Below are 12,389 nucleotides of genomic sequence, written 5' to 3' on the forward strand. Positions count from 1 at the left end.
ATGTTTTAAGAATTTATTTCAATTTGAGAAATTGTAGTACAAATCAAATAAATTGTATAAAAAGAGTAATGTATAACTAATTTTCATTGAGCTCAAAGGTCTAAGACAAATTAGAAAATAAGTATATGTACACTTTTCTTATAAACAAATTTATCATAGATATAAATTTTTGAAGATAAATTTTGTGATAAAATATACGATTGTCATAACAAGAGACTGGCACGTACACACGGCCACAGACACTGTGTGTACGTATTTTTTAAATATGTGTGATATTATATTAATAAAGAATAATAATATAATATTTTTAAGTTAATATATAAAATAAAATTATATTTATTAAAAATAAAGTGAAATATACCAAAAAAAGATGAGAGAATAACCGTTGATAAATAAAGAATATGAGAAAAAGCATATATATATATATATATATATATATGATTTTTTTAAAAAATTTATAAAAGTAACGGTCAATTTTCAAAACTTTAATAAATAACTATATTTTAAAAAGTAAAATTGGTATTTGAAAATATGGGCACAAAATAGAAAATCATCTTTATATATTATTATAGATAATACAAATTTTTTGTAAAAAAAAAAATCATTTCGTCCGGTATATCATTATATTGTTATTTTTTTCATCACAGAATATTCAAGAACAATGTATGTCAATCAATTATAAATTTTGGTGAAAAATATTCATCGCAAAAGGGAACATTGTTTAAGTGAAGCAATGATGGTTTTGAGTAGATACTTATTAAACAAAAGCATAGCACTTAAAGCATGACTAATTGTTTGATGTGTATTTGGACTAGTTAAGTGAGATAGTTATATATCAGTTAACGCAAGTTTGGAAATGCTTAAACAAGGGTGAAATTTTGGTCATTTTGAATAAAGAACTAACGCTTAACACTTAATTGTGTGTTTACCGTTTTGTTTAGACTTTTATTTTGATGTAATGCAGTTTTCAGTTTATGTGTGTATGAGAAAATAACTCTCATTTTCTCTCTGCATAAGGTGTGTGCGTTCTGGTTTTAATTTATGTGCCCAACAAGGCTCACACTTCAATTTCCAATATCATCGTACATATAATTGATAAATAATAAATACAGTTAGTTATGAAGATATTTTCTTACAAATGTTACATTCGACATTTCTATACAAAATACTTGAATGTTTTCTTAACGTCGCTGGAAGTTAAAGATCTTCACTGATACAGCAAAGACCAATGCAAAAACTAGTGTGAATGCAACTATCACAACTGCAACCACTCCAAGAAAATCATGCTTGAAACCAAAGTAAGTTCTCACAAACCCTTCCACTGTTGTTGTTCCGTCACTGGATTCAATGGTTTGCTTTATATCTCCATATTGTGAAGCCACCAATCCATACAAACTCCAAGAAATTGGATTTGCCCAACTGTACCACCTCCACCATACTGGGATCCTCTGTTACACCATGCCAAAAAGGAATAATCAATATAATCATTCATATAAAGTACGAATGGAAGATGAAACTTACTGGGCGTGGAATTATGAATCCTGAGAAGATATTCCACACTGAATAAAAGCCAGCAGAAATTATAGTGGAGACGTGTTGGTTTGGGGTGACTGCCACTGCCATCATTCCATAGTAGGTGAAGTAGAGGAAAGAAAAGTACATGAAGAATAGACACCACAAAAATTTAGGCACACTCCACTCATAACCAATCATTGCATAAATTATAAGGCTATATACTGCAGCCTGTCCAAGTACATATGGGACCTCAATCACAACCTGCAACAGTTAACACAAATGTATATTAGAAAGAAGGAATGCAGAGGTAAATTAGAAAGGTGGAATTGCTTGCCTGAGCAAAAGCATATGGAAAAGCTGAATACATTCCAGCTGCTCTTTCCCTATAAAACACTGTCCTCTCAACACCAACTACTGGCTGCACTGAATTTGAATTCTTAACACCAAGAAGGAGAACAGCAGCATACATGGACCCCATTGAATTGAAAAGATCTTGTTGCTTTTCACTGCAATTATTCATGGCCAAATTTCATGTTTTGATCAAACACTCTCAACAAAACAAAGGAGATTCACATGTCCAAGTTTCTCGTTTGATCTTACATTTTGGAGCCAAGGTTCCAAAACATGCTCCCAAGCAAAACAGCTACAATAGCTGTGTATAGAAATCTTAGGGCAGTGTATTGAGAATTGCGCCAGTAAGACCAATGTTGTTTCCACAAGCAAGCCATGCATTGGGTGAAGAAGGAAGTTGAGTACTGTGAAGGAAAATAAAGGTCTTTGGAACCAGGAGCTGGAGTACTCAATTCTTTAACAAGTGCTTTGGTTCTCCTGAGTCAAATGCCAAAGACCATATATCAGCAACCATTCTACTTCTGAACTGAGAATAGTTCTTGTAATAAACAAAAACTTATTGAATTTTTTGATCTTAAGTGCTTTCTGTCAGGTTACTTTCGAGTCTGTAGTTTTATTGGACTGTAAATACCTGTATAACTCTGAATTTTTGTATACATCCGCAAAATCAATCCCCAATTCCAATTCTTTTGCTGAACTTGTGACTTCCATCATCCATGTTGCTGGATTATAGCCATCTTTAATCTTACTGATACCTTGGATTTCCTTCAGAATAAAAGAATGACAAGAGTGAAACTTTTGCATGAAGATGATGATTTGAAGCAAAGCACGAGTTCAGTATTCCTTATTTTCATAGCATTTCTACTTTTACCTCAAAGTAACTAATTAAATTGGAAGAACGATGTCCAAGTGGCCCCGCATATATCTCTTGCCCCCCTTGCTTCATCAACAAAAGCTGCATTTTGATGTGACAAAAAGGTTAGAAACATGGTTATGGAAGAGAGCAGAGTAAATTTGCTACACTGGTTCTGCTTTTCACCTCATCAAATGATTCAAATATGTCTATGCTAGGCTGATGAATGGTACAAACAACTGTTCTTCCAGTGTCTACAGTGTTTCTAACCGTTCTCATTACAATAGCAGCTGCTCTTGCATCTAGCCCAGAAGTTGGCTCATCCATGAATATGATGGAAGGATTTGCCACAAGTTCAACTGCAATTGTCAACCTTTTACGTTGCTCTATTGAGAGACCATCAACACCTGGCAATCCGACTATTGCGTGCCTTAATGGTTTCAATTCAACAAGTTCCATGACTTCCTCAATGAACATCTGCAACCACATTAATCAGTGTCAAACATCGAAGTGTGTTCTTTTTTTTTTTGACACTCATAATCTTGTTTCCTTTGTTATTTATGACTTAATACTTCCAATCATGAATGGTAATTGATTCCAGTTTTGGCGCTTACAGATTACTGAGAAAATTTACTTGCAAACTCTAATGTATGGGCTTGTCACAACTCAATCCAGAAAAGGCAATAGTACTAGATTGTTTCAATAAGTCAGATTAGACAAGAATGCAGCACGAATGAAATGGTTAAACTAAAATGAATAAGCCTGAAAGACAGTAAAAGGCATAACATTTAGATACCAACCTTTCTTGTTTGAGCATTGATGTCCGGAGACAATCGGAGCCAAGCTGAATAAACCAAGGATTCATACACAGTAACATGAGGAGAGTGGATGTCATTTTGCTCGCAGTATCCTGAAATTCTTGCAAATGTTTCTTGCTTCTTCTGATACCCAGAGATTGTGATGTTCCCTCCAACATATCCTCCAGTTTTTCTACCAGCAAGTACATCCATCAGAGTTGTTTTTCCTGCTCCAGTGACACCCATCAGAGCAGTGAGAACACCTGGCCTGAAGGATCCCGTGACACCCTTCAAAAGAACCAATTTATTCTCAACAATTCCTTGGTTTCTCATTTCCTGCAAGTATTTGATAATTTTTAATCACAGTATGTATATGCAAGAGTTTTCAAATGGTTTGTTTCGTTTCTACATTACCTGTGGCATGTCCACAGCATATGTTACTTCATCAAAGGTAATAGAATGTGGTTCAAAAGGAAGAACCATTCCTCTATTGCTAGTGGGTAAAGTATGGGAAGGTGAATTTCCACATATACTTTCGCCCTCTCTCACTGTGAAGTAGTTCCAGCGTTATCCGTTAGATGTAATGTGAATTGAAAATGAACTATTACAAATCTAGACTTGACTGTGTTATCTGTTGTTAAGAGAAGAATACCTTTAATTGAGTGCTCGGTAAAGTTATATTTTATGTATCTCATCACATTAGTTCCTTTATTACCAGTACCACCATTTTGTTCATTGTTTTCAGGTTCTTCTGATATAAAAGCATGTTGCTTCCCAGGTGCTGCAAAATCAATTTTATCACATTAATAGATAGATATACCTTATATGGTTTATTGAATATTTAAGTTGAAGATCCTCACTGCTGAAATACGTAAGCGCAAGGATGTAGCCAAAGTTGAAAAGTAATGTATATCCAATCAAAACCGCAACGCCTATCCAAAACCAATATGATTGAACGAAGAATCCCCGTGATTTCAAAACTTCGATTCCAAGAGGCTCCGTAGAGTTTGGTAGAACCTATCATAAGAGATTATGTTCAAATATAATGCTATTTATATAATGAAGAACACATACAAGTATATATTATTTAAAAGCTTACATGTCCCCATCTCTCTGTAAGGAACTCATTATTTACCAAAGCATTCTGTCCATACATCATAGGTGATATCCAGAAGCCCCATAGCCACCATTTTTTTATGTTGTCTGGGGCATAAAGAGAACAAAAGTGCATTGTTAGCGTAGAACATAATGAAAAGTATGGCATTGGTCTATTTTGTATTCATGGTACCTTTTGATAAGATAAAACCACTCATAGCAAAAAGGATAGTTAGTATAAATGACCCAAGAGTTAAAGCTGCTTTCAATTCCCTTCCAACTCCTGCAATAAATCGGAATAGTGCGGAAGCCATCTGGTTCACTAGTAAAAGAACAAGGTAATGTCTAAAAAATCTGCATATTGTAGACATAAAATGCATGTCATTTCTTATTTGCAGGGTCCAAGTAGAAAATGAGACTAGAAAAGATCAACGAGCATGCTTGCTGAGTATGTGTATAAACAAAGCTCTTTTTACCTTCCAATATTTGGATCAAATCCAATGACATAGTATGTTAGGAATATCCAAACAGCAACTTCCACAAAAGTCATAGGGATTTTTAGGATCCATGCAGGAAGAGCATAAGCCCATGAAGGAAAAAACAGATTATCCCTTTGCTTGTAGAAAATAGGAAGCTTCATAGCGACCATTGAAAGTTCAGCAAATCCATTGAACATAACCACAACCAGGCAATAGAACAATGCACCCACATATATCCCCCCATCAGTCACCGAGTCTCTGTGCATCTCAGTCCGTAGGAAGATGGTCATGGTAATAAATGCCATTACAGCAAGCTAAAAGGAGGGGGAAGCTATCAGTATGATAATAAAAGCTTTAGATAACATGACAATAAAATGAACCATTCTAATTTCCAAACCTACTTGGCTCAGCCTGAAGATGTAAACGAATGAATTTCGTTTTATAAGTAAATATTCTCTGGATAAGCAAGCTTTTAGCAACTCCCATTTTCCCACTCCATATTTTTTGGTTGTCAAAGCAGCTGGGTGACTCTTGGACTTGTCAAATTCAGTAGAGAGTTCTTGAGCAAGGCTTCTCCCAACATGAAATGATTTATGTGCCTCTGAGAACTCTTTGGCTGTGACAAATCTATAAGGTTGATCTTTGTGTGCCCAGTACTGTTCTTGGTCTTTCCTTGATGTTACCTATAGCATAGTAATCAATGGCCAAGATTTAATTTATAAAACTCTCTAGTACTTTTGCAGACAGTTTACATCATTGGACAATAGACAAGGACACTTACTTCTTGCAAAAAGTCTGCCACACCTTTCCTCTCAGGACATTGAAAACCCAATGATTCGAAAAATTCAAGCACATATTCACGTGGACCCTGGTACACTATATGACTATCAGAGAGTAGAATAATGTCATCAAAAAGATTGTAAGTCTCTGGGGCTGGCTGCAGGAGTGAGATGACTGTGGTTCCTTTGAGAATGTGAACAGATTGCTTGAGTGAGTTCACAATTTGGAAGGTTGTTGAGCTATCCAAACCAGTAGATATTTCATCCATGAATAAAGCTTTAGCTGGTCCAACCAGCATCTCTCCTGAATTTACAAGTTTATACATTCATTTTATTGAGTGGTGCAAACTTAGTACAATTCGTGATAAAAAAAATGTTTTTTACCTGTTGTAAGGCGTTTCTTTTGTCCACCAGAGATCCCCCTTAACATTGCATTTCCTACAACGGTATCAGCACAGATCTCCAGCCCTAAAATCTGCAAATAGAAATGAGTGATTAAAAGAAAATATTATAATGAGTCATGATGATTGGAGAAGCTTCAGAAAGAGTAGATTTTATACCCTTAGGATGTAATCTGTTATCAAATTTGCCTTCTGGCCTTCAGTTGCTACAGCCTGAATATTAAGAGTCAAAAGGACAACCACTTAATATCTGTATGGAAAAAAAGAAACTGCTGATTCAACTATAATTAATCGAGATGGCAACTGTTGGGGTTGGTGCCCCTAATTTTTGGCCTGGCCCAAAAGCTTGGAGGTGGAATCAATTTGGTGATGAAATAATTTTGAGTGTGCTCTTGTGCTAGGACTTTTATATTCAAATGGGACAAACACATTCCTTACAAGTGATGGACTCTGTTACCTTCATGTAGACATCAATATCTGAATCAGGCATGATATTTTCCTGTTTTTCTCTTCTGGACAATTCTGCAAGCAAATCTGCATAAAGCCATAATTTTTACACATAATCAAACCTTAAATTTCACGGACAATGTTAGCATGTGTTTTCAACATTGAATTTAAACAAAAGACATTATGGGCAGACTAACCATAACGAGTTCCAACTCCTTGGACTCTTGCTGAGAAGGCCAAGGTTTCTCTGACCGTCAATTCTGCAATGTGCAGATCATTTTGATTGACATATGCTGCAGTTCTTTGGGGCACAAACTCATCCACCCCATGACCATTATAAGTCACCTTTCCAGAAACCTGACCAAGAAACCACACTATATTATCTAGAGATACAATATTAAAAATAAAGATAAAAAACACATGAAAGTATCTTTCGAACAAACAAAATTATTTTCTTTGATGCCCCAACCTTTAATTTTGGATCAAGTCTTGCTGCCAGGGCCAACAACAGTGTGGTTTTTCCGGAACTTGGAGGGCCCAAAAGTAATGTCATTCTGAACAGGAGGAAATGGAAACATTATATTGGTTCTGAAGGTGCTATCATATTACGGTATACGGGTCTAGTCTACGAACAGATATATAGAACACCATTTTCACTGTTACCTGCCAGGCTTTATTATTCCACTAACATCCTGGAGAATACGTATATGTTGCTTGCTACTTCGTAGAATACAAAGAGAGTTCAACAGACCCTTTTAACGAGAAAAAGTGAAACCAAATTAACAAGTTATAGAACTCCTTCTGTAAGGTCATGTTATATGTAAGAAAGCTGATACCAATACTCACCTCCACAATATTAACCATGAAGTTAGTGAAGGTAGGCAAAGCTCTGTTTCCTACACGAGCTTCTGCTTCGACATTCAAGTTCTGAAACCGAACCTCTATAGCAGGAAGATCAATCCCAACTCTGATGTCATGAAATCCAAGGAAGAAAATGGGAGGAGAAGGGCCATTCATGAGTTAAATTCGATGAAATACACACAGCTTCATTAATGAAGAAGAAAAGAGAATGGGAATCAGACCTATCAATACGTTCCCTTAGCTTGAGCAAAAACTTCTCGTTATCCTCTTCAGCAGTTCTGAGCAGTCTCTGAAGCAAGACTCTCCTTTCTTGCAACCCAAGTTTGTGCACATCAATCTCATTCACTCCCCCTTCGGATGAAGTGAGCAAAGCTTTCCTCATACGCGAAAAGGTGGGGAGTTTCTGAATGGCAGCCCATTTGAGAGCCTCTTCATCATCCTCTCTGTGGAATGAGTTTGAGAACATATCCTCACCACTCTCCCTCCAAATGGATGCACTACCATTCCTGAAACTACCCCCACTCTCCATTCAACCAGACAAAAGAACAAAACAAAATACAACCTTAAATACTGCAGCCACCCCTACGACCTAGTATCCGTTTCCCAGAAGCAAAAGCATTCTCAGTTTGTTTTGCCGATGTTTGTATGTGGTTGAAAGGATCCCATTCCTTTCCCTTAACATGACACACGATATATATGTATGGAGATTGAGGAAGGAGTTAAAAGCATGCATTTTTCGCAGGGTCAAACATGGTGGGTGGGTTTCGAAGTGGCAACATATTCATATCTGCGCACAAAAGTTTTGCAAAGTTCATTAGAACTGAGAGATACGTCGAAAATGATGGCGAGATCACAGCCATGTGTAGCCACCTTCACGCGGTGAAGATGCTTATACTATTTTATTAGTTCACACGAGACAAATATTGAATAAAAGAAGTATTACCTGTTAGACATATGGGAAGTGGAGACCCTATATTTTAGCAAGATATGTATCAAAATTGAGTTGACTTTACTCATAAATAAATACATTTCTATTTTTCAATTTGTAACGTAAACATAGTACTTTCTCTCTGCAAGAAAGGTTACATTTTTTTATGGACAGCAGAACCATATTTTTTTTATGTGAAAACTGATGAGGCAGCAACAGGTTGGCGTGAGTAGTAAGCACATTTGGCCTTAAGGATTTGATTCTCAGGTCTTGTGATATGATATGGATCAAACATAGTTGGAAGGAGATTCGTAAAACTGGGTAGAGGAAGAAACTCTTGCAAAAAGAAAGAAAAAAGCTATTATTCAGATTCCTCTTTCATCAAATCTTAGGATCACACCTCTAAAGGCATAATAATTATTGTTTGTTTTGACTAAAATGGGTTACTTTGTTTTTCAAATTACTAAAGCACGTTTCTTTCTAATATTTCTTAAAACGTTGAGTAGGACCGAAAGAGAACTTTCTGTTTAATTTTCTACTTGTGTGATTTTACAAATTTTCAATTTTATTTTGGTTGTTTTCTTTCCTAAAATGAGTCAAATTTTGGTAGTTTAGTTTGAAACGTACTACTTTTGTCATTTTCAAAGCTAAACTGGTTGTTTACCTTTACCAAAACTAAGTTACGCATTTTTAATGCATGCTTTAATGTTGGTATTTTATTAGGATCCTGCTGACGGTTTTAATAGGACACTAGAATAATTATTGATATGTTTTAAATTTTATAAGAGTGTACAGTTAACTTAAATATTAAATGAATATTGATATAATAATTTAAAATGTAATTTTATTTTATTTTAATGGATAAAAATATTTATAAGTGATATACAATTTTAATTAATAATTTATTTGATATACATTTATTAAAAGTTAAAAAAATAATTAAATAGTAAAATATAATTAATATTACTAAAAATTAAAATATAATTAAATGTAATAAAAGAAAATTAATTTGAATGTGTGAAAAAAAAATATTACGAGAAAATAAGAAATTCTTTCACATGAAAATATAATATATTTTTATCACAGAAATGACTATAAATTTTGTTTTTTTTTTTTTAAAAAAAAGAGATTATTCCTTCACTAGTATGTGTACCCGACACAAGATTTCAAAAAATTATAATATAGTTATTATATTAATTTGAATATTTAAAATATAATTACAATTTAATATAAGTATTTTATTTTATTAAATTAAATAATAATATTTTGATTTTTTGTATAATAAAAATGTATTTTTAAGTTATTTATACATATTTTTAATGAAATATATTGTATATAATTGTTTTACTAAAAGGATGCAGTAAAATGTAAATAATAAATGATATAAAATTATAAAGGATAGATCATGAAAAAAAAAATGTAAAGAGTATACTTGTAAACATACAAAGGTTAGATGATGAAGAAAAATGTAAAGAGAAGACAATCTAAAATTATAAAAGATAGACTATATGAAAAAAAGATGTAGAGTAGTGATTGTTTGTAGTTTAAGTATTTGTTGGTGGGACCGGAAGCATGAGAATATTGTTAGAGAGACTTGTTTAATTTGTGTATTAATAGTTTCATCTAATAATTATAAACACACCTGAATATTTTGTTTATATTTATTGTACTGTATTATCATATGATAAAGCAATTTTACTGTATCATCTAATGATATAAGTGAGAACTTCAACATTGTATTTTGTCAATATGATAAGCTTGTATTGTGTGACCGTTGAGATCATTTTGATATGTATCATCTAATTAATGTATCTTCTCATTAGGTCTCCCATATATTATTATCTCATGATCTCAATTTACATAGTCAATCATCTGATCAATAGACATTGAATATAGTTGACCTTATTTATTATTTGTATTGTTTATTATTTATTTATTTATTTATATTATTACTATTACTATTTATTATTATTATTATTATTATTATAAATTATTTTACTATTATTTATTATTTATATTTGTTTTATTTATTGTCATTTATATTTATTATTAATTCTCATTTATTATAATTTATTACAAATAAGTTTATTATTAATTATATCTATTTAAGGTATTTAAGAAATAAGTAAGGAAATTCAATGAAGTCTCAAATTATTTTTTTTGTAAAATTTTTAAATGTTTAACCCTTTATTACTTGATAGTTCATATATTAGGATGCTTATTTTTTTTTTTTTTGTTTGTTGCTTTTTGTTTTGGCAAAAGACAAATACTAAAAACTCTCTTGACCTAAAGTGAAGTAGAGAACACTTAAACCAAAATAGTTTTGTAATTTGGTCGGGGGAGTTAATGCTCTATTTATAGGTAAACATTACAAATTGTTTTTATTTTCAAAATTCAAGGAATATTCTAGTTATAAGGATAACAAAAAAAAAATACTAAGATAATAACAAAAAATCACAAAGATAATAACTACATACAAGATATCTCTTTTTTTATAATAAAATTTAAACTAAATACAAGACAAATTTAGGTTCAATTCTTAGACATATAAACTTTAAGTCGGCTTACAGACATTTAATATTCATCTTTGAGTATCGAGTTGGGCCTTGAATGACTAGGACGGTACATGATAAGTGTCTAAAAAATATCCATTTTGCATAACAAATTAGACAATTATCTTAGGTGGAAAAATACTTTTCTCAAGAAAACATGCCTTCTTTTATCCAAACATCATGTCTCTAACTTTTTGGATGATAAATGAGGAATTTTAATAACATGTCACTTTTTTGCATAAAAAGAAAGAAAACAGGTATCTAGCAACCGAGTCACGCCAACCCAGCTTAGCCATAACAATTGATAATATAAAATGCAGTCAAAAGTCCTACTGTTGAGCCAAAGGAACATTGCTAAGCCACAAACCTGCAAGAGTATTGTTCATGGGAAACAATTTATTATGAATAAGTTTATTATTAATATTATCTATTTATATTATTTTTTATTTATAATCAATGATCTTTGATTTAATTACATTTATGTTAAAATACTTCGATGGTCCTCATTTTGGTTCAAAAATCTCAAATTGGTCCTCGAATTTTAATTGATCTCAATTTCGTCCTCATTTTTGTAAATGTGTTTTAAATTAACCCAATCGTTAACAGTGTCAAAATTTTTAACGTTAACTTCATTTTAATTATCTGACGTGGCTTGATTCATTAATCTGAGGACTGAAAAATTTGTACGTGGCGTTATTCATTAAAATAAGCATTTGTATGGAAACCCTAAATTACTGAATTAGGATTGAAACTGAGTGTTGAAGAATGACGACTGGGAGGGCGACTCGCGTTAATGCCGTGAACGTCGACGAAGGTGAGATTCAGCGTCGTCGAAGGTGAGCTCGAACATTTCAGTGTTCGATTTTCGAGCTTTAGTGTCGTTGATCGTAGTCGTTCTTGAGCGCCACACCGTGAAGGTGAGTATCAGTTCATCCTTGGCTGTTTAGGGTTTTGTTGGTTGGGAATGATGTTGTATGGCTTTTATTTTGTGATTAAATGTTGCTTGTCCCCCCATTTTCGACAATGAAATCGTTTGATTGGTGGTCCCCTATGCGACTTTGTTTTTTAATCGGTGACCGTATGGATTATAGTATGTGGTCCCGTATTCGAATGTGTTCCCCCATTTTTAATTGCTTAAGTTGTGGTCCCCCATTTCAATGCATTGTTTTGTGTTGTCGTTGTTGGTATGAATTGTAATATTTGAATTCCTTTGGGGGCAATGTATACAGGGTGCATATATAGCCATGTCTGTTGATCGTTTTCAAGTGGTGGTCCACCATAGTGGCCACTTTTTTAGTAATGGGAAATTGGAATATGATGGGGAAACAACC

General features: G+C 33.2%; 1 protein-coding gene across 1 annotated transcript; it reads right to left on the bottom strand.

The window, feature by feature from the left end:
* Positions 1-1,068: 1,068 nt before the first annotated feature.
* On the bottom strand, positions 1,069-8,494 carry LOC114194064 (pleiotropic drug resistance protein 1-like). The gene is made up of 24 exons (XM_028084110.2): positions 7,800-8,494; positions 7,564-7,684; positions 7,381-7,469; positions 7,187-7,271; positions 6,915-7,074; positions 6,728-6,804; positions 6,430-6,483; positions 6,254-6,344; positions 5,872-6,173; positions 5,492-5,773; positions 5,088-5,404; positions 4,805-4,965; positions 4,616-4,719; positions 4,377-4,533; positions 4,169-4,297; positions 3,931-4,064; positions 3,520-3,852; positions 2,906-3,196; positions 2,738-2,821; positions 2,498-2,631; positions 2,116-2,343; positions 1,850-2,021; positions 1,522-1,776; positions 1,069-1,448 (listed from the first exon to the last, which is right to left on the bottom strand). Exons 1-24 carry the CDS (start codon positions 8,105-8,107, stop codon positions 1,182-1,184), a joined length of 4,335 nt encoding a protein of 1,444 aa, XP_027939911.1. The 5' UTR covers positions 8,108-8,494; the 3' UTR covers positions 1,069-1,181.
* Between the last annotated feature and the right edge of the window lie 3,895 nt (positions 8,495-12,389).

Source organism: Vigna unguiculata, chromosome 1 (genome assembly GCF_037176805.1).
Source record: "Vigna unguiculata cultivar grain cowpea cultivar isolate G323 ecotype 2 chromosome 1, ASM3717680v1, whole genome shotgun sequence".
Taxonomy (NCBI): domain Eukaryota; kingdom Viridiplantae; phylum Streptophyta; class Magnoliopsida; order Fabales; family Fabaceae; genus Vigna; species Vigna unguiculata.

What these genes read in the sequence shown, in the direction of transcription:
- LOC114194064 (XM_028084110.2), bottom strand. Translation starts at nt 8,107, where the DNA reads ATGGAGAGTGGGGGTAGTTTCAGGAATGGTAGTGCATCCATTTGGAGG. An exon ending in TGGTTTTATCTTATCAAAAG is followed by an intron (nt 4,720 to 4,804) that starts GTACCATGAATA and finishes TTTATGCCCCAG; the next exon opens with ACAACATAAAAAAATGGTGG. An exon ending in TGGAACCTTGGCTCCAAAAT is followed by an intron (nt 2,022 to 2,115) that starts GTAAGATCAAAC and finishes GAATAATTGCAG; the next exon opens with TGAAAAGCAACAAGATCTTT.